The sequence below is a fragment of the Lissotriton helveticus genome, chromosome 3_2 (assembly GCF_964261635.1).
Source record: "Lissotriton helveticus chromosome 3_2, aLisHel1.1, whole genome shotgun sequence".
Lineage (NCBI taxonomy): Eukaryota > Metazoa > Chordata > Amphibia > Caudata > Salamandridae > Lissotriton > Lissotriton helveticus.
The window spans coordinates 318,095,037-318,122,430 of record NC_136062.1 but is presented as its reverse complement, the minus strand read 5'-3'; the positions used below and the strand labels follow the sequence as shown (position 1 = coordinate 318,122,430).

Sequence of the window (27,394 nt, the reverse complement as noted above, 5' to 3'; positions counted from 1 at the left end):
ACCACTGAATCCGGCTTAGGATGCGAGAGCAAGCAAGCGGGCGAACCAGTCGATGCCCTATATTTCTTCTCAAGCCGAGGGAGTTGAGCAGGTAAGGAGTTAGGAGCCTGCATGATCTTTATTCCCTCCTTCCACACAAATTCGATAATAGGTATGGTGTGGACCTGTTTATAAGGCTGGTTTTTAAAATCATAGAGAAAGCAGTCTTCCTCTCACTGCGCTCTTGGTAATTTGAAGCGCTCTGCCGCCTTATCCATCAATATATGGAAGCTAGCGATGTCAACCGGAGGTGAATCACCGGAGTCGCCCGGCTGAGGAGAGGGCGTTTGCATTCGATAGTCATCGAATTCTGCCATATCCGGGTCTTGGTCATCATCCGTATCCTGGGGAACTTCTCCTTCCTCTCTTTCCGGCTCTGTCTCATCCTCCACATCTTGTTGATAATTAGTGGGGATAGGTTGACGGGGCCCTTCTGGAAGAGCCGTCTGCTCTGAAGGTTGCTGCTGATGCTGAGTAGGCTGTGTTGTCTCAGATGTAGCATGGCACGGTGTACCCTGAGGTGTTGGAGGAAATCTCCTATTGTAATCATCCAGCATATGCTGGAGGTTGGAAAACAGAGATACTGGGAATGTTGCCATTGGAACCTGTACATATTGTTCCTGCTGCTGGTCATCGTCCTCCTCCTCGCCGTCATCAGAACTTGTGTCCTGACACTTAATAATCAAGTCCGATGGACTGTGGGCATCACCAAGAACAATGTCGTCCGCAATGGATTCCGTTTCCTGGTCAGTAGCCAACATTGGTGAGGGTGGTTGGAGAGTAGGAGGTGGCAACTGGAGTGTAGATTCCTGGAAACTTCTCATGGAAGGCTCCGTAAGGACTGGAGAATTTGAAGTGTCCAAAGGCACTAGGGGCATAGTGGCGAAAGACATTGATCCTGATGTGGATGCTGCGTCTTCCTGCTGCATTCCAGAGTTTAAAGGCAAAACTGCCGGTGACGTAGCCGTCGCCGTCGATGAGTTAGTCGACGTAGATGTTTTCCCTGGAGCAGCCATCGACGATGATGAGGTAGACACAGCTGTCGGAGACGGTGATTTTTTAGATGTATTCGTCGACGACGAGTGCTTTGCCACAGCCGTCGACTGAGCCCTCGTCGACGGGAGCTTCGTCGACGAATCCTTGGGTTTTGTTATCTTCTTCGTCAACGAAGCCTTCGTCGACGGGATATAAGTCGTCGACGAGCTGGTCGACGGAGCTTTCAGTGTCGACGGAACCTTCGTCGTTTTTGAACTCGTCGACGGGACATTTAGAGTCGACGGCGATTTTTTCGTCGACGGAAGCTTCTTCGCCGACGAGATAATAGGGATCGTCGACGAGACTGTGGAGATTGAGGCTCTCGTTGACGTGCAAGCCGTCGACGAGACAATCGTCGACGACGATGAAGCAGACGTCGTCGTCGTCACTGTGAACGTCGACGAAGCCACAGCAGCCAACTTCGTCGTTGGAATGGTCGTCGACGAGCCCGTCGACAACCACGCTGACTGAAGTGTAACAACACTTGTAGAGGCTGGAAATGACGCCTGAGAGCCAGGTCTCGTGTGCGTAGACACAGAAGTCACAGTAGCAGTAGATTTTACTTGGGCTACTGATAAGGCCAGCTTTTTCCTCTTTAGAAAAGGAGAAGGCAACTCCTGAACACTGCCACGCTTGGAAGCAGCAGTTGAAGGACCTGACTGGAAACTCTCAGCGTCTGACAAAACTGCGTCTTTGTCCTGAAGGCGCTTCAACCACAGAAGAAGACGACCTTCCCTGTCTCTGATAGTTTTAGCAGGAAAAGTTCTACAGAACTTGCAGTCAGCCACCTTGTGTTCGGGATATAAACAGTAAATACACTTTTGGTGGGGGTCCTTCTCAAACAAACGCAGCTTCCCACAGGAAGAGCAAGGCCTAAACAAAGACTTCTTACTTGACATCTTGAAAAACAACTGAAGTAGAAGAGTAGAATGAAGAAAACTGAGCAGAGCTCAGGGTGACTCCCTTCACACGACGTGCGGTAGAAAATCTGAGGACTGGAGCTTCTGAGGAGAAGGTTCTAGAGGGTGCTTGAGCCTGATTGGCTGCAGTTTGGACTAACATAATGACACTGATATGTTACAAATGAGTTTTTCTCTTTATAATGCATTCCTAAGGAGGAACCATTGTGGAGGTTCTTTCAGTGTGTATTATCTCTATTTTTATTATGTATTATGTTATTACATATATATATATTAGCATTATTGATATCTTTATGTACCGTGGGACTCCCACTTCGACGACGGGGAATATTCAAGCATGTGAATCTATGAAAGACACCCCTAATACTGGAGAAACACTTCTTACTTTTATCATAGAGTAGTGAACCATGAAACAGCTAGAAAAGAACACAGGTCTTACTCACAATCTAATGGGTGAAGTGACAGCTCCAACCTGGCTGGCCTTTGAGCTTCATGCCACCAGATCCAGTGATGGCATTATATGACCATAAAATACTTCTTAACTTCAAGGAGGTACTTTTCACTTGGTGGCTGATCTGTCCTCTTAAAGAGGGGCTCAATTGTTAGAGTTAAAAAATGTAACCTGACAATACCTTCATCTGGCGATCTAAAGCCATCTATGAGTCAAAATACTGCCCTATCTGGAAAAAAGATGACATTCATCATCTAAATAAATAGGATTGCCAAGTTAAGGATTGACTGGATGGTCGCAGGAGGACAACCTCAGATTTTAGCCAGTCCCCTAACTAATATGCCAGATTACACGAAAGTGTAGAAGACCGTTCTATAATAGTAAGAGTTCAACAAGCACCTTTGTATAGGACGTTACAGCAAAGAAGAGAAAAACTGTTTCGTAACAAAAAAATCTAACTAGCTAAATGTTGGTTTTGCTTTTAAGTGTAATTACATGTAATTCACCTGAAATTTCACAAAATAACACGAAAGCAAAAGACTCCAGTTTTGCACATGCCTAGTATTAGGAAGTATTGAGAGGAACAGAGTAGTGTGTCCCAGACTGCTGTCCAAAATTAGGTTTGCCTGGGACAGGACAAGTCGTTCAACACAGGGAGTCATTAGTCCATTTGGCTTTGTGCACTTTCAATCACTTCCAGCTGTGTACAGTTTTAAAGTGGCTACCATTTAGATGCACTTATCTAATGTCAGCTTAATGTGTTCATATGAGTTGGAACCAGTCTTCTCTGCATAATTCATGACCGAGGAGCCCTTGCATTAAGTTACAGAAGTTTTTCTTTGTTGCTATAGAGATAAGACGTCTATTATGACTCTGTATACACTAGACATTACCCCTCTATGTTGATCTCCACCTGTTTAGATAATGCAGTATTGGGGAATAAGGCAGGTCCACGGGTTACTTTAAAGTCAGTCTTTGAGACAGTGTGTGAACTGCAGGTGTTGGGTACTAGGGTTGTATTAATCCTCAAGTGCGTGAAACCTTCTCATTTCATCATTCGCCAATAACTGTTCCAGCACATGCATGCCTGGTCTGACCCAGACCTCCTATGCATATAAATGTATAATGCAAAATTGGGTGTATTTGTGAACATAAAGATCAACGTTTGTATGCTTATGCAACATCTTTGGCAACCCTGGGTTACTGGTTAGTAAGATTGGTGTATAATGGAGAACTGTTGGGTTTTCAACTAGTGCATCTCTAATGCTATCCACAGAGGACCCTCAGTGGTTCAGGGAAGCATATATGCAGCTTCAGACAGGTGAAGTGCTTGGTAGTAGGATTTAATATGCTATAGGTCTAAGTCCGCCTGAGCGTCTTTTTGCACAAAGTTTAGATATCTTTAAGCTTGGCTACAAATTTCCACAGATGAAGGATTTGATTACCTGGTCAATATCTCTGAGTTTTAGGATCAGTAAAGTGGTGGTAACATGCCCAGTGGATAGCTAAAACTTAGTGCTAGGACCATTTTGACCAATTGTATGCATCTTAACAGTGACAGTTGTAATTGAGACCAACATGTAGAGCTGTTGGCCATATTCACTTGAAGTGGATTCGGACTATCTTCCATCATACATTCAAGGGCCCTGTTGATCAGAAGAAAATGTTACTTACCTTCGGTAAAGCTTTTTCTGGTGCATACAGTATCGACCTTTGGATACCTCACATTTTGAATATCAAAATGCACCACACTCCATGTAAACTTTTTTCAACAGCTCTCTTACGACTAAGAGGACGTCACAATGCGCACGGCTCTGCATATGGTTCAGCGTGACAATAATGGAGCCATAAGAGGCCCACGTCAACTGCTGACATCAGTTTCCACCTAGTTTTTCGTGCCTTCCAGGCGAATGGGTGACAGGAGTGCAATAACACATTCTAAACTTTAAATCATACACGTTATGTTACTGGGCACTTATAAAGCGTGCGGCTACTCCACAGAGTGTCCCGGCGCTAAAAAGACCACAGGACCGGCAGTGTGTAACAAGGCAGGTAGACCTCATTCTAATATTGGAAAAGCCAGGTATTTAGTTTTCTCCTAAAGACCAGGAGATCCTGCACCTGTCTTAGGGACGGTGGTAGACTGTTCCATAGCTGAGTAGCCACCACTTGAAAGGAACGACCACCCATGTATGTATGTATGTATGTATGTATATATATATCTATATATACATTACCTACTGGCGGTCGCTAGTAGGTAGTTATAGTTAGGACTTAGTTACCATAGGAAAATCGCAACATTCTATTCCCAATAACTTTGGCGCCGATTGACGAACCTTCGCAAAATTTTCAAAACTCGTGGGGCGCTCCAGTCCGCTCCTGTCTTGAAAGTTTGGGGTGATTCGGCAAGCTGGGGCCGAGAAAAAAGGGGGGGCCCAAAACCTGTTTTCTCCATGTTATTTTCCATAGGAAACTTTAGACATGGCTACAGACCGAACTTCTGAACGGAATTACACCAAATTTGGCAAAAAGGTAGCCCTTGGTTCAGAAAGAACTCTTTTTGTTAAATGGTGTAAATCCGTTCAGTAGTTCCTGAGAAATGTGAAAAAGAAAAAATACCCATATCTGGGCAGAGCCTAACCACACATATCATCGTCAGATCGGATTGGCTGTCAGCATTTCATCCTGGAATTGCTGGCAGACATCTTGGGACCAATATACATGATAGTACCCCATTGAAATGCATCGTAGTGAGTCGAAGATTTTGAGTATTACCAAAAGGAGAACTATAAAGGGTAATAACAGACTTTAGTTACATTAGAATTCATTTGTTGATGGTACCATACTCATTTCAGGAATTGTGGTGTGTTCCAAGGTGATTGTACCCTGTGAAAATCCTTCAGCTGGGATGTCATGAATCATGTTTGAGAGAAAACTATTTTCACATGCTTGTCCCATAGAGTTTTGGAAGGTGCTTCAGAAGCTAAATTAAGAGCATATTTTCTGTAAATTCACATTATCTTTCTCAGTCATGTGAGAATGAAGTCTGACATTCTCAGTAAAACATGTACATCCAACAAGGGCAGAGACTGTCAGTTGATTCCTTTGTGTTCTACTGCAGCTTCCCGGAGTGTTCTAAAGAAAAACTAGAGGGCGAACAGCCTTACTTATGACAAATGTTTGGCACACCTGACGCCATATTGATTGGAATAAACTGGTAACACTTAAAACACTTAATTTAAAAAAGGAACACAATGATGGGGTTCAATTGGTCATAGAAATTATTGTTAGTGCTGTAGAAAGAAAAATTAGGACCTGTTTCAAGTGTGCTCTCCAATATCTTCCTGTTATATTTCAACAGGAGCAGCCTGTCTGTTGATGCCTTTGTATTCTACTGCAGCTTCCCAGAGTGTTCTAAAGAACAACTAGAGAGCTAACAGTCTTACTTATGACAAAATTATGGCACACCTGAAGCTATCTTGATTGAAATAAACTAGCAACACTTAAACAATTTATTTAAAAAGGAACAAAATGAGGGTGGTTCATTTTGCCATAGAAATTATGGTTAGTGCTGCAGAAAGAACATTTAGGGCATGTTTTAATTGAGATCTCAAATCCTCTTCTATTTCATTAGAAAATTCTGACATGCAGACTGAAACAATCACTTTCAATACCAGCAGTAGACTTCCAGTTTACTCCCTGGTGAGCAGTAGCTTTACTACAGTGATCTAATGAACAAATAGAGTGCTAACATTCTGAATTTATGGCAAATGTGTGACACTTCTGAATGCCTTCTTGATGGAATCAAAGTAAAAAACTGAAAGCATTTCCTACTGAGGAGACTGCAGTAAATGAGGAAATTAGGAAACTTCATAACAAATTAGTCTCCCAAGATGGCCACCAGAGAAAAAAGGGCCCAATGTAGCACAAATATCACCCAGATGTAGCCCACATATAGCCCAATGACAGAAGTGTGCAAAACACTTTTTATTTTTAGTTTTTCTGCAGTTTTATATAGTGCAGACTGGTCAGGTATTTGAGCGTTACATATTACTTGGACCCCTTATTGTGTATTTTGCACGGACATGAGATTGATCTTGCGAAACATTGAACTTTACGATTCTGTTAACCTGAAGTTGCTCTGAACCGGGCTTTGTAACACGTTTTTACTTACTGCTTTTAATTAATTCTCACTGTATTGTAGTAGGAAAGAGGATTTACTGTTTTTTATGTACACTTTTATGATCTATGTTTCTAAATCAGATCGAATTAAGTTCAATGAATTCTATGGCAGGACGGAGGAGAGGATTGTGCATATCTTTCCTCACGTTATTTGCATAGCAGTTCAAAGAAAACATAACAACAATCATTAAACAAAAGACGACACAACCCAAGAACCATTAGGGGGGTAGTCTCCAAGGCAACTATAGTCCAATCATATCACAGTCCATTTTATATAATTTCGTGACGTCCCTTCCGCTTCCTCTTTCTTGACTGCTCGTTAGTTAAGTGCATTCCTTATATTCTTGGCTTAATCTGACAGTTGCTTTTTGTATAGTGGTTTCTTGTGCACGTTATTAGCATTATTGCCTTGGTATTGTTTCATATTCCCTGAGCAGCAGGCTCTTGCCCGAGCGCGTTCTCCCCCTCGCAGTTTCTCCCACTGTGCACTCTGCGTGCGATGAGATGCTGTCAGGCGTGTCTGGGCCAAGCGAGGCAACTCCATCGAGCGCTTCCGCTGGTCTTTAAGCGAAGGGAATACGGTCACTCCTTTAGAGTCTGCTTGATTCCAGACCAAGCCTCGCCTAATTTTGACACCGCTACGCGGTGATTTCCCCACATAGCCACGTTAGTGACCAGCGCCATCTGGTGGTGGTAATTGGTATTGTGCCTCAGTCTATTCTTTTAACAGCTTCGGGGAAAGCCCAGCTGTTGGAGCACCGGCAAGGGGGCTGCCTTAAGGATTTTAAGGGCATTTGTTCTGTGCTCACACCCTCTGCTATCATGTCTTCTCCAGAAGACCATTTTTACTACTCCTACCAGGAAGTGGAGGAGGAATGGCCCCCAAACTTCTCCCTCTAGAAGTGGCCCAAGCCCTCTCTCTGGCTAGATCTAGGGCGCTGGCTCCTCTTAGGGATCAGATTGATCAGCTGGCGAAAAGCATCCCTGGGGGGATCAGTGACCCAGATCTGGTGGTGGCGGGTCCCAGTAGCTCCCAGATGGGGAATAAAAGGGCCGCTAAGCACAATGCTGGGCACTTGGAAGGATTTGATAAATCTACAGAGATCTTTCTCAAGAGTAGGCGAACGCTAAAACATGAACCCTGCCGGGAGGAGGAGGAGCCCGGAGAAAATTGCGACGCGGTTACCACTATTGTAGACCCCGACAGCGGGTTTCCCTTAGAGGGAGATGGTGTATCGGAGGACGATTTCTCCTCCGATGAGGATAAGCCACACCTCTCAGTCCCCGGTTGGGGAGGGGGTCCACTCGGACATGTTCGAGCCTACCCATATTTCCCTTCCTGGGTCGGCGGAGTGGACCCCTGACGCAAAAGTGGCAGAGTATGTGGTGGGGAAAATCCATCAACCCCTTGAAAGGGATGTCAGGAGTAGGATATGGGGAGAATGCCCTAGGCCCTCACTGATGGGGAAGGTGGCACACACGCCAACAATTGATGAGAAACTATGAACCTTTTTCTCCAAGTATATGAGGGAGCCCAAGAAAGGAATTGATAGGTAATGGACGTAGTAGGGCCCTTGACCCAAATTATTCAATTGGCGGAGCGTTCAAAAGAGTCAGGATCCCCTTTGTCCACGGTTTTGGTGGTTGGTTGGGCACACTACCCTAAACCCTAAAACACTGCCCCCTCCACTACCAAACACCACTGCACTACCCTAAATCCTAAAACTCTACTCCCAGCATGACACCTTACACTACCCAAACATAACTGCACTACCCTAAACCCTAAAACACTACCAACTGCACGACTCCCTACACTACCCAACACCACTGCACTACCCTAAACCCTAAATCTACCCCCAGCACAACCCCCTACACTACACAAACACCACTGCGCTACCCTAAAACCTACAAATACCCCCAGCACAACCTCCTACACTACACAAACACCACTGCACTACCCTAAACCCTAAATCTACCCCCAGCATGACCTCTACACTACACAAACACCACTGCACTACCCTAAACCCAACATCTACCCCCAGCATGACCCCCTACACTACACAAACACAACTGCACTACCCAAACCCTAAAACACTATCCCCAGCATGACCCCCTACACTACCCAAACACAACTGCACTACCCTAAACCCTAAAACACGGCCCCTACACTACACAACAACACTGCACTACCCTAAACCCTAGAACCCAGCACGACCCCTACAGTACACAAACACCACTGCACTACCCAAACCCTAAAAAACACTACCCCAGCACGACCCCTTCACTACCTAAACACAACTGCACTATCCTAAACCCAAAAACATTACCCCCAGCACGACCCCTAAACCCTAAAACACGACCCTCTACACTACACAAACACCACTGCACTACCCTAAAGCCTAAAACACTATCCCCAGCATGACCCCCTACACCACCCAAACACCACTGCACTACCCTAAACCCTCAAACACTACCCCCAGCACGACCCCCTACACTACCCAAACACCACTGCACTACCCTAAACCCTAAAACACTACCCCCAGCATGACCCCCTACACTACACAAACACCACTGGATTACCCTAAACCCTAAAACACTACCCCGGGGACTACCCCCGACAAAACACAAACACCATTGCACTACCCTAAAACACTACCCCAGCACTACCCCCTACACTACCCAGACACCACTGCACTACCACAAACCCTAAAACACTACCCCCAGCACAACCCCCTACACTACACAAACACTGCACTTCCCTAAACCCTAAAACACTACCCCAGCTCGGACCCTCTACACTACTGCACTCCCCTAAACCCTAAAACACTATCCCCAGCATGACCCTCTACACTACCCAAACACCACTGCACTACCCTAAACCCTAAAACACTAGAACCCAGCACAATCCCCTACAGTATACAAACACCACTGCACTACCCTAAACCCTAAAACACTACCCCCAGCACTACCCCCTACACTACCCAAACACCACCGCACTACCCTAAACCCAAAAACACTATCCCCAGCATGACCCCCTACACTACCCAAACACCACTGCACTACCCTAAACCCTAAAACACTAGAACCCAGCACAATCCCCTACACTACCCTAACACCACTGCACTACCATAAACCCTAAAACACTACCCCCAGCACAACCCCCTACACTACACAAACACTGCACTATCCTAAACCCTAAAACACTACCCCAGCTCGACCCCCTACACTACTGCACTACCCTAAACCCGAAAACACTATCTCCAGCATGACCCCCTACACTACCCAAACACCACTGCACTACCCTAAACCCTAGAAAAGAAACCCCCACCCCATGCCTTATCCCCCTTACCTTTCACTCCTCGTAGTTACTCTCTCCTCGTGGTTCCTACTTCACGTCGTCTCTGAGGGGCGGTGCACATCTTTGTGAGGAAACGGAACCGTCTCCGTTTCCTTACAACGAGGTGGATCGTCTACATGTTTTTTAGAACGCATGGTCATTTACCATACATACCTTTACAACACAATTTGTTGTAAAGGCATGTGTGATAAATGACCATGCGTTCTAAAAATAAATGCGTAGTAATGACTTCGCGATGTAAAATGCATGCGTGGTAATACATGCGTTGTAATGGTATTGCAAAGTAAAAAAGTTGTTGTAACGGCTTGTGTTTTTTTTTGTTTTTTTTTTAGAAAAGTGCATTCCCGGCTGTTGTATTGTGAAGGTATCCGCGTGGCCTGGTTTCACTTCAGGCGAGAGAGTGGAAGGGTCTGTTTGGATCTAAAGGAGTTCTGTTGTTGGACAAGGCAAGCGCAACACGTCATCAGAAATCATAGATAATGTAAAGCGTCCTCCCTGAAGTGTGGAGCAGTGCCATGAGAGGTCAACAAGTGTGCGTCTCACCGCAGTATTTCCGTACCGCGTGACCCATGTGCCGTCTCCAGAGTATGGAAGGCCGAAGCGGCATCGCATGTCCTCTCGAAGACCGTTGTAGCACTAATTCTATATTTTGGTACTAGGGCATTTTAACTTCGTTGTTCCTTACAGATACAAAGAGATGATCCTATGTTATTCAGTGCCCTTGACTCCGTTTTTGTGGGTAGTGGTGCTTGTCACTTTGCTGCCCCGCCGGTTCACACGACTGGGCACCCCGCCTCGTGTGCCATCTGCAGGGCCACTGTCCTCGGAGCACTGGTTTCGGTTTCTGGAGTGGCAACATAAACAGTTGCTCCCATAAGACTAGCCTGAACACCTAGGTGAATATCTCCTGCACCAGCATTTCACGGAAATTCTTTCCTAGCTCTCCCACGTCGACGAGGACGTCATAATAGCACGGCTCCACTCGCGACACCGTATGACATCATCGGAGCCATAAGAGGACCTCGCCGGCGTGCTGACGTCAGTTCCACCCATTTTTTCCGTGCCACTGAGGCAAAGAGGCGGACCAAGACATTTTCACATGTATACATAGTATAATAAATATATAAATCTTCACTAAAAAAACCATAGGTTTCAGGCACGTTATAGTTTGAAATTAGCATTTAAAAAACCTTAGAAATTCACAAAAAAAAACATAGGTTTCAGGGGCGTTATAGTTAGTTGGACATTTCACTCGTACAAAACCATAGAAATGCCCCCGTTATAGTTAGTTCAGCTATCTATAACTCACGCACACGCAATGCACTGCTGCGGACGTCACATATGACATCACTGACGACATCACTGATGACATCACTGATGACATCAAGTGAATGTGTTTTTCTGAAAATTAAATATGTTTTATATATGTAAATCGCAAGGTCGATGGAAGAATAAATTGGTATATAAGTGTCTAAATGGATGATTTTTTTGTAAAATTGATTGTATAACTGACTTATTAAGTGCACCTTAGTGAATACATGGGTTAGCGAGTAATGTTCAAATTTGTAAATATCTGTATCAGTCTCACTTTGTGTATACGTGGCTGCATGGGTTGTGAGTAGCTACATGTGTGTCTATATGGGCTATTAGTTGGTTTTTTGAGTATCAGTATGAGTGTCTATATGGTCAGTGGGGGGTATTACTTAGTGCATAGATGCATGAATGAGTGACTCACTGTATGTGTTGAAGACAGTATGTGTGCAGGACTGTATAGGTGGATGACTGTGTATGGGTGTGTTAGTGAGTGAATGACTGTCTCAATAGTTTATTTATGAGTAACTACATATGTTTTAAACTAGTATATGTGTATTTAAGTGAGTATATGTGAGAGTGAGAGATTGTAAGAGTTCTTGTACAAATAAGTAGGTGTTTCTATAAGTGACTGTTTAAGAGAGTAAGTATGTGTAAGTTGCTGTAGAAGTAAGTGTGGTAGTGTGTGTATAACTGTATATACAAGTAAATGGATGTTTGATACTTTGCATGTGTGACTATGTGTGTGAGTAACTCTATGGATGAGTGGCGGTGTGTAACAGGGTGTATGAGTACATATGAGTGAGTACATTTATGAGTGACTGTATAGGGACAGTTGGTGGATGAGTAAATGAATGGATGTGTGTGTAATCTTGGAATTACTGAATAGGTGTGTTGTAACTGGTATTGGTATGTCCATTGTTTGGAAAATGTTAGTTTGTATTTTTGAGTGTGTGTATCAAAGGTTATATTAGGGTGAGAGGAGGTCTGCCACTATCACAAGGATAATGTCATCAGTGATGTCATTTGAGATGTCATCAGAGACGTCATGAGTGATGTCACTGACCATGTCATGAGTGATGTAATATGTGACATCATCAGCAGTGTATTGGTGGCGCACGAGTTTTAGCTAGCTGAGCTAACTATAACGGGGGAATTTCTATGGTTTTGTACGAGTGAAACGTCCAACTAACTATAACGCCCCTGAAACCTATGGTTTTTTCTGTAAATATATATATACATATATATATATATATATATATATATATATATATATATATATATATATATATATGCAGCAGAAAATCGTCACACATCCGACTTGCAGAAAGACGACAGCGGACCCAAACTCAGAAGTGCTAAATGTTTATTGTGCTAGACTCCGCACCTCCGCCATGACGCGTTTCGAGCCTCAACGGCCCTTGATCACATGACATATATATATATACACACTTAATGAAATAGATACATACATACATAATATGCAAATAGACTTCTTTTTGGTATATGAGGACAAGCAAAACAGAGGCGGGTGTGTCAGTGAGGAATACACAGATAGATACATATCCACCAGAAAAAGCGTTACCGAAGGTAAGTAACTTGTTCTTCTGATGGATACATCTACCTGTGGATGCCTCACGATTTGAATAGAATCCCCAAGCAGTCTCGCACTCGGAGTTGGGTGCCTGTCTAGCTATAGCAAAAAATCTTGTAAAATAGAAAAGGCAAAGTGATCGTCCTTCCTCACTTCGGAGTCTGAGCAATAGTGCTTCGTAAAAGGGTAGAGGGAGGCCCAAGTTGCCGCTTTGCAGATGTCAACTACAGGAACACTTGTAACTAAAGCAGAAATAGAAGACTGGGCTCTAGTGGAATGAGCTCGAATACCTTCTGGAGGTTCTTTGTGAGCCATGGTGTAGCAGATCTTAATACAAAGGATGATCCATCTGGATAAAGTCTTTATTCAGTGCTTTTACTTTCATCTTGCCCAGATAGCCAAAAAACAACTGATCATACAGCCGGGGATTACGTGTCCTATCCACGTAAAAGGGAACTATCCTTTGAGGGTCCAAACAATAAAACCTTTCCTCCATTTTAGACAGATGTGGAGGATGATAGAAAGTAGGAAGGGTGGTAGACTGGCCCAAGTGGAAGGGAATAACCAGAGCCGGCAAAAAATCAGCCAGATTCTTAATCCAACTTATCAGCGTGGAAAGTCATGAAGGGGGCTTCACACTAAAAGCCTGCAACTTAATAACTTGTCTAGCAGAAGCTATAGCAACTACAAAAATGGTCTTAAAAGTAAGTAGCCTTAAAGGAAAACTATGTAAAGGTTCATATGGAGAACACATAAGTTAAGTTAGTACCAAATGAAGGTCCCAGTGAGGCATGATAAATGGCGAGGGAGGGTATTTGCTAGTAAGTCCCTTAATAAACCTTAACACTATAAGGGCCTTAAACAGAGCAGGTTAAACAAGTAAACAAAAGAATACCAAAAGGGCAGAAAATTAGCCTTTAACGGTTGCAACTGCACAGTCTTGCTGCGCCAAGGACAGTGCGCAAAGCGTAAAATATCAGACAAATGGGCCTTTAAGGGGCCTATAGAATTCTCTCCAGACCACTTTACAAACTTAGCAAATCTGCCAGCATAAACACACTAGGTAGAGCGTCTTCCGGCCAATAAAATAACATCCACTACATCAGGGGGGAGTGAAAAAGAACTCAGGTTGCTCTGTTCTATCTCCAGGCATATAGGTGCAGGCTCTCAAGATGGGGTCGTAGACCTAGCCATTGGGATTGCAAGAGGAGGTCTGCCCTGTGAGGGAAGACGGACCAGAGAGCACAGGGTGAGGTGAAGAAGGTCTGTGTACCACATTCTTCGCGTCTAGTCCAGGATTAATATTATGACTTGGACCCAGTCATGGCGAATATTTCTCTGAAACCAAGGAATCAAGGGTATGGGTGGAAAAGCGTAAAACAGCTAGGAGCCACAGTACAATTGAAAAGATCCCCCAGATGAGCTCCCCACCCTAGAGTGTAGCCACCGGAAGTGGAGGGTAAAACAGCTCCCTTTGAGACAGATCACCGGACACACCCCACCATCGAAGATCTACTGCAGTGGCTCTGGCAATCCTGACAGACTCTTCGAGATCCTTGTTGTGTTGAAACCACTGCCTGCGGAGCACCACTGGAGGGCTCTCGTGCCAGCATAAATGGGAGACCAACAGAATGCAGAAGGCTATCAGACCTCGCGGGTGCAAGAACTTCAGGACTTGAATTATAGCTCCAGTTTGAAACATCTGAACCATAACCTGAATGTCCAGAATCCTCTGATGAGGAGGGTAGGCTTGATTCACTGTAGTGTCAAATACTGCCCCTATAAACAGGGTGCGCTGAGAGGACTTTAGGTGGGACTTGGGCATGTTGATGGACAAGCCCAGGTCAAACAACAACTGAGTTGGCAACTGCAAGTGATGCAACACCAACACTGGAGACGGCTTTGATAAGCCAATTGTTCAGTTACTGGAATACAGGTATTCCCACCTTCTGAGATGTGCTCTAGGTGCGGAAGTAAGACAAAACGGTAGGACTGCAAACTGGTAATGTTGATATCCACCTGAAGCGGAGATACTTCCTGTGCGATTGAAGAATGGGATATGAAAATACGCATCCTGCAAATCGATTGAGACCATCCAGTTTTCTTTTACCAGGACAATAAGCACATGTGCCAGGGTCAGAATTTTGAACTTTTCCTGCTTGAGGAACAACTTCAAAACCCTGAGGTCTAGGATTGGCAACAAATGACCGCCCTCTCTGGGAATCAGGAAATACCAGGAACAGCATTCTGCTCTGGAAACCAACTCTACTGCACCCTTTTGAAGTGGGGATTGGACCTCCTGTTGAATTAGAAGATGGTCTTCTGAACAAAAACCTTGTTGGGGAGGAAAGGGTGGGGGGAATTCTTGGAAGGGCAAGGGCGTACCCATTTTCTACAATCTAATGTTATGGATCTCTATTGTGGTAGAAACAGGGACACCTGTCCTCCCACCAACAAAGCATGCACCAAGATAGCAAAACTAGGGCTGCTCTCCTGTGACTTTAAAATGTAGGACACATGCTTTCAAGTTTTACATGTCCTGGTAGTGAAATACTCTCAAATGTGTTTTTTTACTATTGCAAAGGCTAGCTCTCCCACAGGATAACACTGGTATTACCTTACAGCATTTCATAAGTATAATTCCCAATTGTGAAGAGACAGACTTTTCCAGTTTGGTGTCTCTGGGCTCACAATTTCACATTTGAAATCACAACTTACAATGAAGTTGGATTTTAAATTGCAAACCCTAAAAATAGCACTTTTAGAAAGGTGGCATGTTTGTACTTTAGCCATTTGGTACCTGCTATCTGGCTATGATCAGCTGGGCTTTGTGTATTACTTCTAGTCAGCCACACACAATAGGAGCCTGGGTCTGACTTATTGGGCCATCCTGGGAGGAGCTGGATCCAAGTGACGGCCCAGTGAAGGATTTTCTGATCTCACTTATCGGTTTTAACACTTTTTACTTTGAACACATGTGTGAGAGACAAATTTCCGTTGAATCCTGAAGAAGGGGGTAACGCATTGTAACCCCCACCGAAACGCGTCTACATACTCTATGAGCGGAATCGGCCTAACATTGCAAAACAATTCACTGTTTTACTGTTTGGAATGCTGCACAAATACTTTACACATTGCCTCTTAATTTAAGCCTGAATGCTCTGTGCCAAGCTCCCAGAGGGTGAGCACAGGCTAATTTAGAGTGTGTTTGTGACTTACTAGGACTGTGGTTCCTGCTTGGACAGGGTGCATACCTCTGCCAACCAGAACCCCAATTTTTAACAGCCTAGTAACCCAAAGCTCCTCCAAAGCTCAAACCCTCTGGACAATCAAGCACTTGCATGGTTAGGATGAACACAGCCGTTCACAATGGAAAGAAATACTCAGACCGCTGAATAACCGCAGTAAGGCACTATTTGCCCTCCCTGTAGTTGGTCAGTTAGCTTCAATAACAATCCCCCAGTTTTCATGTTATAGAAGCCCTTCTTGTTCTTCAATGGGACCAGCAGACCCAGTTAGCCAAGTGTATCAAGTTCAGCGAGAGAGGTGTGTGAATGCAGGGTGAGCTGTGTCCCTCTGCAAGTATAAGGTCAGGAGTGTGACAGTTTGGGTGAAGGGTGAGAGGTGTGAATGTAGGGTGAGGAGTGTGTGTATGTTAGATCAGGGTTAGTCAAGTCGATTTCAACACTTGACTGCAAATCTTTCATGAACAGAATACAATTAAACAGTAGAAGCCAAAGAAGTAAAGCAGCTTGATCAGAATAAAAACACTACAGTTCTAAAAATGTGTGACGTCACAGGGTGAAAATGAGCAAGGAACAATTTAAGCAGTGGAAACAAAGTAGTTCACAAAACTGATTAAGAAAAATATATAGCACCAGACATATTAGACGCCAGCACATCTCCATAGAATGGACCCGACATGCTCAGATACATCTTCACCTGGCATGGCCTTGCAAAGATGGTATTGGTTCGTGGTAGAGTTGCCATTACATGGCTTCTCAGCGTACCCAGACATTAGAACTATGGCACAAAGATGTGGCAGAGTGGGTCCTAGCAGAGGAAATGCACATACACGTAAGTAGAAGGGATGATAAACTCAAGGAAGCAATAAACACATGTTGGGCGTTGACAGTCTCTTAGGTCCCTCCCTCTGATAATACAACAGACACAGATTCAGACCCCGAGACTGACGAGATTATTTATAATGGCACTAGGGATGTACAAGCTGGGGTCCCCGAATGATTCAATAGGCTGCTGTTTTGCTTTGGCTGGGGATGTCATGTTAGTTCCTGCAGAGTAAAGGAATGTTATATTCACCTGCTCAACATGTCTGCATATATTTCTATGATATAACAATGTGTTTTTTAGACTGCCAGTTGTATATTTTTTAGAATAAAAACAAAAATTTTAAAAAAAAGAAGTATATAGCACCTCGATGTTGAAAGGGGTATTTGAGGTATTATCATTAGAAGATAGTGGAAGAACACATGGTAAATGAGCATAACCACTACAAACAGTTGAGACGAAGTGAGGCAAAAATTTATTTTGGCCTACATATTTTAGGGGAGTGAGACAACAGGAAAACGATTAGTGAGGGTTTTGCAGAATGAGGGATTTCTGCCCAGCTCTGTGCTCCCCCGTAAAAGGCAATTTTAAGGGGCTCTACCCAGCAGGAGCGGCTCTTTTTTTTACACTTGTATTTGTATTTCAAAATTTGTAGAGTGCATTATATCCGAGTGTGTCAACGCGCTAGCTGAGTGTAAGAGTAACTACAGCAGAGATGACAAGACCTATCCATCATGGTAGGGAGAAAAGCCAGGTTTTCAAGTGCTCTCGAAAAGCAGCATGGGAGGAAAGACTTGCAATGTGGTTGAGAAGGGTATTTCACTTTGGATCAAAATTGGATTGGCCGATTGGCCTGAAATTTCAGGTTTGGCAGGCTGCTTCTGAATCTTTGGGCTATCATTTTATACAAATGTTTATGGGACACCTATGAGAGAGTACATTTTTCTGACTTACATCCTCATTCTCTCTTCCTTTTCCTCCGGCTCCAATCTCTTTCTTTGATTTCTCTATAAACTAGACCGAATAGGCTGTATGGGGTTCTCTCTAGGTAGTGTCTTTACAGGATCTCATGCATCCACAGAATACTGCAGTCTGAGGTAGTTAGGTTATTACAATTAAGAAATCGACATCTTCTACCAAAGGTTACCCCTGAGTAGCACAGAGCTTGAGAAGGTTTTCTAGGGCTCCATCTTGAAGTTGCTTGACTGAAGGTCTGTTGGAAAGAGTGGTAGAAAGTGCAGCAATTTATTTGGGCTTCCATCATCCTAGGACCAAAAGTCTGTCTTCAGTGACTATTTTCATGAAGGTCAGTAAAGGAGCTACCTAGCCAAGGCCAAAACCTAATTCTTGAGCTATTTTTGTGGAGATCTTTTTGGGAATATAAATAGGAGGACAAGGGTAACTAAGCACAGTCTAAATAGCACAATATGATTCCAAAAGTGTAAGCACTCACTTGCTCAAAGTGAGCTTATACACAATCAAAAGGAGAGGGAGGAAAAACTGGGAGGAGGAAGAGAAGACAAAAAAAAAACCTTATGGGAAGAATACAGAGCAGGTTAAAAAAAAGTAAAACTAAATCCCCCCAAAAATACACTCACCCATACAAATCTTGCCCATCAATTGCCCTGACTTCATAGAACAAATGCAAAAGTGGTGCTGGTTCACAGCAGTATAAACCATACATTTCCGGAAAGTAGAAAAGCTGGGAAATCCAGAATGGGGTAACCTGGGTTAATCCAACCAAATGTTCCTACTCATGACGGATTTACAGGAGTAGACCTAATTAAAGTACCACTACTTTAAATAATATAAACAGAAGTAAACTACTGAATGCAACAGCAATTTGCAATGAAATTGATCTGTACTCCAGATGGTACTTTTAGTCCACTAAAAACAACACGATACACCAAGATTCCTCGGATTACAGTGCTCATTCCCTGAAATGTGTGGAGGTGTAGAAGTAACAAAGACCTTATGTGACTGCTCCGATGTGCCTTGCAGGACCTTGTGATTCTTTATCCTTGTCATCTGTTGAAGGTGCGCTTCCGTCCACCCACAGACCTTGCCAGGATTTGGGCTATTGTAGTTGGGTCCAGTAAAAGAGTAAGGTCAGGCTGAGCAAGGTCAGGCTGAGCAATGGCAGTTAACACCACGGTGACTGGGATAGTACTGCCACAGGGTGGGTTGTGGGTAAGTTCAGAATGGGGATGACCCACACTATGGCACTGCTACCACTACACTGCATCTCAGCTGACCAACCCCACCTCTGACTCTTGCTGCTGCACAGGCCCCCACACTTGTACCCACCTCCACCATTCATAGTCCTGCGTTAGGTGACTAAAGATGGCAGTGCCCCAAGAAATCGTCTGCTCTGTATCCACAGCATTGACTAATTGGTAAGTGTCTAAACAGCTATGAGAGTCACTTCAATCTTTTTTGTTACAATCATCCAACCTCTTAGAATACCAATAAACGAAAGTAAGAGTGGACTTTCCACTTGCTGTGTAGCCAGAGTAGCAAATCCTGCAGCCCTGCATTGCTGCTATCCTCAACGTGCTCGATGCGGCTGTGGCCCAACACAACTTTTGTGAGCCATGGCGTCACCTGTAGAATTTATGTGCTGCGCCCCAGCATGGTAATTGCTGAGCGTGCGTGAGTCCAGTAGGCACCACAGCCATACTTACCGGCATTGGCAGCATTACGGCTGGGCACAATGCCTGTGCTGTAGCAGGCAGGGTCACAGCAAACTGAGCAGTGGATGCCATCCCTGGACCTACTAATTACAGGCACCACTAGTAGTGACATCACATGCTGTGCTCGAGCAGCTACCAGTTCTGCAAATTACCTAGTTATACTACACTGATTAATATATGCAAAATAAGCATTTTCATTTGGTGTACATTTTGTTTTTTTACTCAGTGTAGGTAAGAAAGTAAAACATGTCAACTTCCTCATCTTTAGGAAAGTCAACAGGAAAACGCAGAGTTCAAAATAGCAGGGACATGTACAGACTGACGACAGGGATCACAGGCAGCAGCAGTGTTATAGATGAGAGAGAGAGCAGGAGTAGAGAGGAGAAAGAAACAACAGGAGAGGAGAGAGATAAGACGGAGCTTAGTAGAAGAAAAGGAGAGCAAATCAGATACAAAGAAAAAGCAACCATGATATGAAGAAGAGAGCATTAAGAAGAGAGAAGATAGAATGAAAGGACGTAGAGGACAGGACAGAGGACTAAAAACGCAGACAAATGATAAAACGAGACACAGCTAATCACTGCTAGAAGAGTGATCGTAAAGAGCTAAGGTCAAGGGGAGAGAGAGCAGAGCATGGATAAAAGGGCAGGGGTAGAATGAATAGAGGGCAAATCAGAAATGCAGGGAATAAGGTAATACACCAGGTGTGAAAAGATGATAGAAAACAATTAGAGGTGAGAGGATAGACTCTTAGAGCAAAGACGTAGGGGACAGACAACAGATCAAGGTTAGAAGATAGTGTTGAGGCAGTGAGATTGTTGAAAGTTGGGCTCACCGGAGGAAAAAGTGAGCTGTGGCCTCCTTGGCAACATTTTCAGCAACTGCACTTCTGTTTTTTTTAAAAATTAAGCACTGCCCCCACTATCCGGTTTTAGTACTGTTTGGAAACTAAAGGGTTCTGAAAACCAAGATTGTGTTATCTTTACCCTTTTAAAGAAAAGCTGCATTATTTACTTGCAGTGCGAGTTTAGCTTTAAAGAAATCACTGCAAGGAAATCATTCTAGAACACCCTTTCTCAAGCAAAAAATATCTCCTACGCAAGGATATCTTTAACAGCCACACAGCATAAGACCAGAATACGATCACATACTGCCTCCTCTTTTTAACTAACACGCCAAGTGAGCCGAACTAAAATAGTTCTGTTTCATGAAAATGCTTTCTTTTAGTTCATATAGATTTTAAATGTGTATGACTAAATACAATTAATTCATTCCTGTTTTGGCCACTTTCCCAATTTAAGCGTGCATTTAAATTCAACATATAAAAATGCACTATGCATATCTTGTGTTAAAATATACATATTTATATTTATCGATTGCAAACGTTTATTTATCTTATTTTTTATCTTATTGGAGCTTTAGTTAAAGAAAAATCTAATCTAATCGCAAAAAGAAACAGCCAGAAATATTAGAACTTAGCAAACAGGTGAGCAACTAAGCACATTCTGGTCAATGGGGACAAACATTACAAAACAGTGAGAAATAACTGTTATCTACAAATATGTCACAATGGTTGAACAATGAAGCGCCTTCGGTGTGCCTAAGACGGACAAACCTATAATATACCATGTGAGAAAACAGAAAAGAACACGCAGCGTGAAAAGAAAACTTACAATGCAATAGTAACCTTGTCTATGAAATATTCCCAAGCGACAACGAAGGCCCTGTATTGACTCTATTGTCGACGATTCAGATACAAATTTAAGACAATCTTCTGCAAACCTTGCCTTGACTCCGTGATAAACAGGGAGTAAACATGCTAAACTGAAGTTTGTCAAACACGAGATGCTTGATAGCGTAAAAGGGAGCACAAGTGAATTAAACAGTGAGACTGCGTATTTAGAAACACGAACAAGAGGTGTTTCCTATCTTCCATAGGTAGCAACAACATGGCAAGGAGTGCAGAGAACATAAAAATTGATGAAAACCGTATGCATGAAAAAAAATTCTATCAAAGGGGAGCAGGATAAAGGATTGCTTAGCCTTTACTTTCCCTTCTTTTAAGTTCTCTAGTACCTAAAATCCTGCCAGGAAACATGTCATACAAACAAACAAATAAAAGAACTTTTATACTTTGACCACTTAATTCAACAAAAAGCACATCATTCGGCACGAAAAAATTCGGACGACGAGAAATAAAATGAAACTACAAAATAAAACCATACCACTCCATTTACAGACAGTAACTGGTCACCACGTTTCAATCCTCCATGTCTGTCAGCTATACCACCAGGGATAATTCTAGATATATAAATCGGCGAGTTTTGTTCTTTGCCACCCATTATGTTGAATCCAAGACCTTCTTCTGTTTTTGGCAGTTCGACTACTCTTGGATGGGAATGGCCTTCACTGGCAGCAAAAGCAGCTACAGTGGCCTGCAAGGAGACAAGGAGACGTTTCAAACTTTGTAAATTATTAAAAAAGAATGGCACATTCTTTACACAGCCTAAATATATCCCACGTATTCCATACCAAACAAGTTACTGATCTAAAAAAATAAAAAAAATACCAAAGTAAAACACAAATTACGTTAACATAATTACCTCGACTACTTGCATACTGTTGAATATTTCACCATGTTAGTCTGTGAATCATTAGCAAAATGGTAAAGAAAGAATAACACTAACACTGTAGCATGCAAGTCCTACAATAGGGTTAAATCCTATGGTCAAAAGGGGTTGTTTTACCTGTACTGCCCTGCGCCATCAGACACTCTTACACCACACATAAACACAATCTTAGTTGAACTTTCAACATTCCTAGAGAAGATAGAAGTATTGGTCATCTGACTGGCTGCAACATTGTGCTTTACGTGCGAGACCCTTAATATATCTCGAAGTTCATTAGGTAATCTTTTCTCTTTTTTTTCTAGTAGCTTTCTTCTAAAGGGTGGTAGTATCTATTTTAATGATATTTGTCCAATAAGGATTGCGTTTCTGGAGTATCAAAGGATGTTACTATGGGACAAAGAACATCGTTATTGCCTACATGTTATATTAGTCGGATTGTGACTTCCCGAGCTATTGGGCTCCATTTTAGTGTTAGAATGTTGTGCTGTATATAGGAGAAAATGCCTCTTTTTGCATTGTCACTTCAATTTGTTTGCTGACCGGTATTGCTGGTGTTTGACCTCTGCACACTTTGGCCCCAGTGTACTGCTTTAATCCATAAAAATAGAGGAAATCCAACCAGGATCTGTTGGACCTGCCAAGCAAGCGTGCAGCACTTGCAACTTTCATAGGAGTAGCAGATTATCTCGTACTTTCCTTTTAACAGAGACCGGATGCTACCTCTCCTTAACTGGATAGTCTGTAGGTAATTTAGCTGTGACACAGCTATACATCATAGCCAATATGCTGACAATTTGGTGTCGAGATTGAAGATACAAGGGAGTTTTGGTCTGGTGGCCTGCATTTCTTAAGAAGCTGAGAAGGTGCAGCAATGAACCAGGTGTCCAGAAATGCTCCTGGGCTCGTTTCACCAACAGTGAAACAAGAGGCAACACAGTGCTATAGGTTGTCCAATGACGCAGCACCTAGAAAATCACTAATGTCGTTTTAGGTGGAGGAAGCATCATTTGAGACTAATGAAGACTTCATGAATTATAATAATATAATCCAATAGTGACATTCAGGAGCATGGAGAATCAATGAATGTGGGAAAATACCTTCTGACACAAGGCAGAAGTGTATGTTGAAGCAGCCATTGTGGTCCAGAGTGGAACCCCCATAAGCGAATTAGAATATCTACTGGTGTGCATTAACCATTAAGACTGGTGCCACTGATGGTAAAAGCGCTGTAAAACTGTACACTTCTTAAACATCATGGATCTCAATACCTTATGCGAGTGGTGGTAATCCTCATGACAGAACCTCATTCTAGATTAGTCCTCATAGGTCGTGGGTTGAGCTGTGTTAGAAGGAGCTTGCTATTCCAGCTATTCTGCCTGCTCAACAATAGTTCATGGTGTCTTCAAAGTTATTTTTGCTTGGCATGAAGTCTAATTTTCTCCTCGTCAGCCACGGTTCTAGTGGACATGGTCACACAGAGTGGATATTCTTCAGGAAGATTAGAATCAGGCTCACATGCAAATCAAATATCATGGAGATATACCATGGTTCCTTCTCTGCCTACTTCCTAAAACACAAACATTATTTCATAAAAAGAGATGACATCTGTAAAAATTGTTACTCTAATATCGAATGAAATGTTTCTTGAAAAGTTGGAAAGGGTTCTTGAAAAGGGGAAACGGCCAGATTTAGTGTTCATTCTGTTCATGGGAGCTGGAAAAATACCTGCAGTAACCAGCCACTACAAGGGCATGGCAGTGTTAGTGTTCGCCTACTGAAGGCTGCCGTCTATCAAGCAACATTTTTTTAATTTTCATTTTTTTTTAAATTGCGAAAGAGTGTCGCAGTCACTTGTATTACACTATTGACTTTGCAAATTCTAACTGGCTCCTTTTTCTTCTTTAAAAATAAATAAATAACTATTTGACCAAATTGGCTGACAGAAAGTCTACCAAAATATACTTTTGCTTAATAAAAAAAGGACTTTTCTATTTCTACTTTTGCATATATACATTTATTTAAAAACATACTTTAAGATCCCATGTGTTTGCATGACTATCAAAGACAAATGTTCTGACACTGAGGTCAAGTGTAGAAACCCGGTGATGCACAGAGGCAGTCCTCATACATTCATTAAAATAGGGATTATTTACTCTCTATTAGTACAGTACTTCAGTAAGAAAGTGATTATTATGCAGCGTGGGCGGTCACCTACCCAAAGAAATATCAAAACTAACTTGCCATTTCAGCTCAAAAGTCACAAAATTAACCTGAACTCAACCCTAGAAACTAGGGCATAGAGGAAACATGCTTAATTTAGGAAAATGTTTAATAAAGTATTGATAATCTATGTTGTATGCAGTATCAAACCGGTAATAAAGTAAAAGCATCAAACAAAAATACCAATTCAAAATTAGAATAGAGTACATTTTAATAAAAAAAAAGACACTGAAATGATAAAAATCCATTAAGGGAAAGTGGAAATATGAATTTTAAAATACTTATGTGAAAATAGTTGCAAAAAGCACCTAGGATAGTCTATGAAAGTAGACCAGGACCTAGGTGCGCTTTTATACCCCAAGCGGGTTTGTCTTGATCAGAAAGTTTAACCTCCTGACTCGCTTCTTTTTTTAAGGTACTCAAAATCCTTCAGCGGGACAGCCAGAAGCTGTATACAATGAAGTTGCCTCAAAATCTGACGCCTTTGTCACAAGCTCTGCTGAGATTTGTGATGGCTCGGAAGTCCAAAAATGTTCTAAGTCTCAACTTTTCAGGGTTTCTGGAGCAGATCTTCTGGGTTACGTCGAAGCCTTCCCAGACCTTAGGGACATAACTTGGGGTCAGGAGAGGGTGCCAGCAATTTCCAGTACAGGTCTAGTTGGAACTGGTCGCTTCAGGAAAATGGCCTCTCGTGGCTTGTTGTGTCACTGTGACCACACAGGAGGTCAGCCACCTGACCCTATGAGTCCTGGTTACAAGGAGCAGGTCCAGTCCCTCAAGGCTCCTCTCGAGTTACAGAAAGCAGGGTCCAGTCCTCTTCTCATCTTGCACAGATCCAGACATTTTTTTGAGTAGTGATCCTTGGGGTGCTACACTTACAGTTTGCAAGAGCCCATGGATGACTTCTGGACAACCCTAACCAAAGAGGTAAATGTTCCAAGGGATAACCACATCTTTTCAGAAGTTACTGCCTGTCCTACTGCAATCGCACAGAACACCTTACTCAACCTTGTGTCCACCCCAAACTGGTTCTGGTGGTGTTGCAATCAGGTTCCAGCCCTACAGTATGCCTGGATTTTTTGCTTTTTGGATCACCCGGTTTTGGACTTTTTACTGTGTGCGAGTCACACTACATGTGTCTCACCCACCGTAATCATATGGCAAATGGACTGTGCTTGTTTACCGCCAGTATCTGCCTTTTAAGATAAGGCTGATTTGATGCAGCAAAGATAAGGAGGGCTTGGCCGGTTACAAGTAAATAGGCATGCAAATGTTTGGAGGCTGCGTATGGAAGACCACCATCATGCGCAGCCCGGTAACTGCACACAGAATGCCTGACGCAGTGGAGACTCTGCAGGATTAAATAATGACATGAGATATACTTTCTCATGTTAGTGTACACTAATACGGTAAGTCAGTGCAATTTATTGTTGTATCTGTAGTGATACTTATTTATACACATAGGAAGAAAACTGCCTTAGAGTGCAGTTTTGCTACCCTTTGGCCTACAGAGACCAGTGACGTAACCAACTGGAGTGTAACTTGTGCAGGAAAATCAAATCTGCAAGTGCCACAAAGATATCTGAATACAATTTGGGTCATCCAGAATAGTCATATTTCTCTGGCTCAACTCAGGATCAGAGCCCAATTAACTAAATTTCTCTCCAGCAGCAGGAACAAAGGCCTGCATAGACAAAGAGAGCAAATAACAGTGCTTTACTCAGCTGATGATGATCTCATTTTACAGCATGTACAGCTACTTGACAGAGTGTCCTGGCATGAAAGCTGCTGGTTCAGAATATGAGATAAGGTTCAGCCGAGCCAAAGTACAATATCGACTTTCCGCCTATTTTTACACGCTGGATCCGATGTATCTCTGCCAAAAATGTATTGGCTGCTCTTAGCTGTCTTGGAGGACTGTGAAAACAGAATCTGCCATTAAGATAGGCTGGGCCTGATTGATATAAGGCATCATGCACTAATACAAGGGTCTTAAATTTCACTCTTCCTCTGATGGGCAACCAGTAAAGTGCCCGACATTCGTGTTCTCCCAGTAACAAGTTGAGTCGCCGCGTTTTGAATCACCTGCAATCTGTCCATTAGGTACTCTGGTAGGTCAAATATGGTGCGCTGCTGTAATCAATTCTTGAAGTGATCAGTGCATGGATGACCATTTTCTTAACTGAGGACAACAGTAGAGGCAAACATTTCTTTAAGGACCTCATAATTCCAAAACACGTGCCAACTAACCCCTTTACTTGAGGTCCAAAACACAGTCGGGTGTCAATGTTATACCCAGATCCTTATCTACATCATGCTGGGGTCAAAGGAGAGATATATGATCTGGCCAAAAGGATTGCAAAAGATGTGACGGAAACGTCCAGAAGAAGAGAATTTCTGTTTTCTCTTCATTGCTTTTGAGTTGGGCAGTAGCTAACCACTGAAAAACCATAGTAAATTAATCTGAGCACCTTTAGACTGAACTTCCTAATCCCAGGAGAAAAGCAGTTGTGTATAATCCACGTAGATCACTTTTGCTCCCAAAGCTTCTGAAAGTTGAGTCAGGGGACTCCCACCAAAACAACACATGGAGTGTTAGCGCAAGGAGGAATTCAAACTTGTTGGCTCCTCTAAGCTAAGAATGTTATCCAGTCCAGTACCTGTCCTGTTACTCCTATAGCCTGGAGAAGGTTCAACAGCATTGAGTGAGGGACCATATCAAATGCTGCCAATGAATTCAGCATAATCAGTAAGGCAACTACCCCAGCATGTAAAGTTCCCTCGCTATATTTAGACACTTCTATCAGTTCCCGAAGAGGAATGGGATGGGATTGAATAATCTGCATCAATGAATAAATCAGTCAATCAGCTATCAAAATATGCAAGGGATGGG

At 43.0% G+C, this 27,394-nt stretch overlaps 1 protein-coding gene across 1 annotated transcript in view; it reads right to left on the bottom strand.

Annotated features, from left to right (window-relative positions):
* LIN7C (lin-7 cell polarity scaffold C) overlaps window positions 1-27,394 on the bottom strand; it is a 189,897-nt gene that overhangs the window by 8,439 nt on the left and 154,064 nt on the right. Inside the window, exon 4 of the mRNA XM_078684205.1 lies at window positions 21,877-22,086. Within this exon, the coding sequence (XP_078540331.1) occupies window positions 21,877-22,086 (210 nt within the window). The remainder of the gene's footprint in view (window positions 1-21,876; window positions 22,087-27,394) is intronic.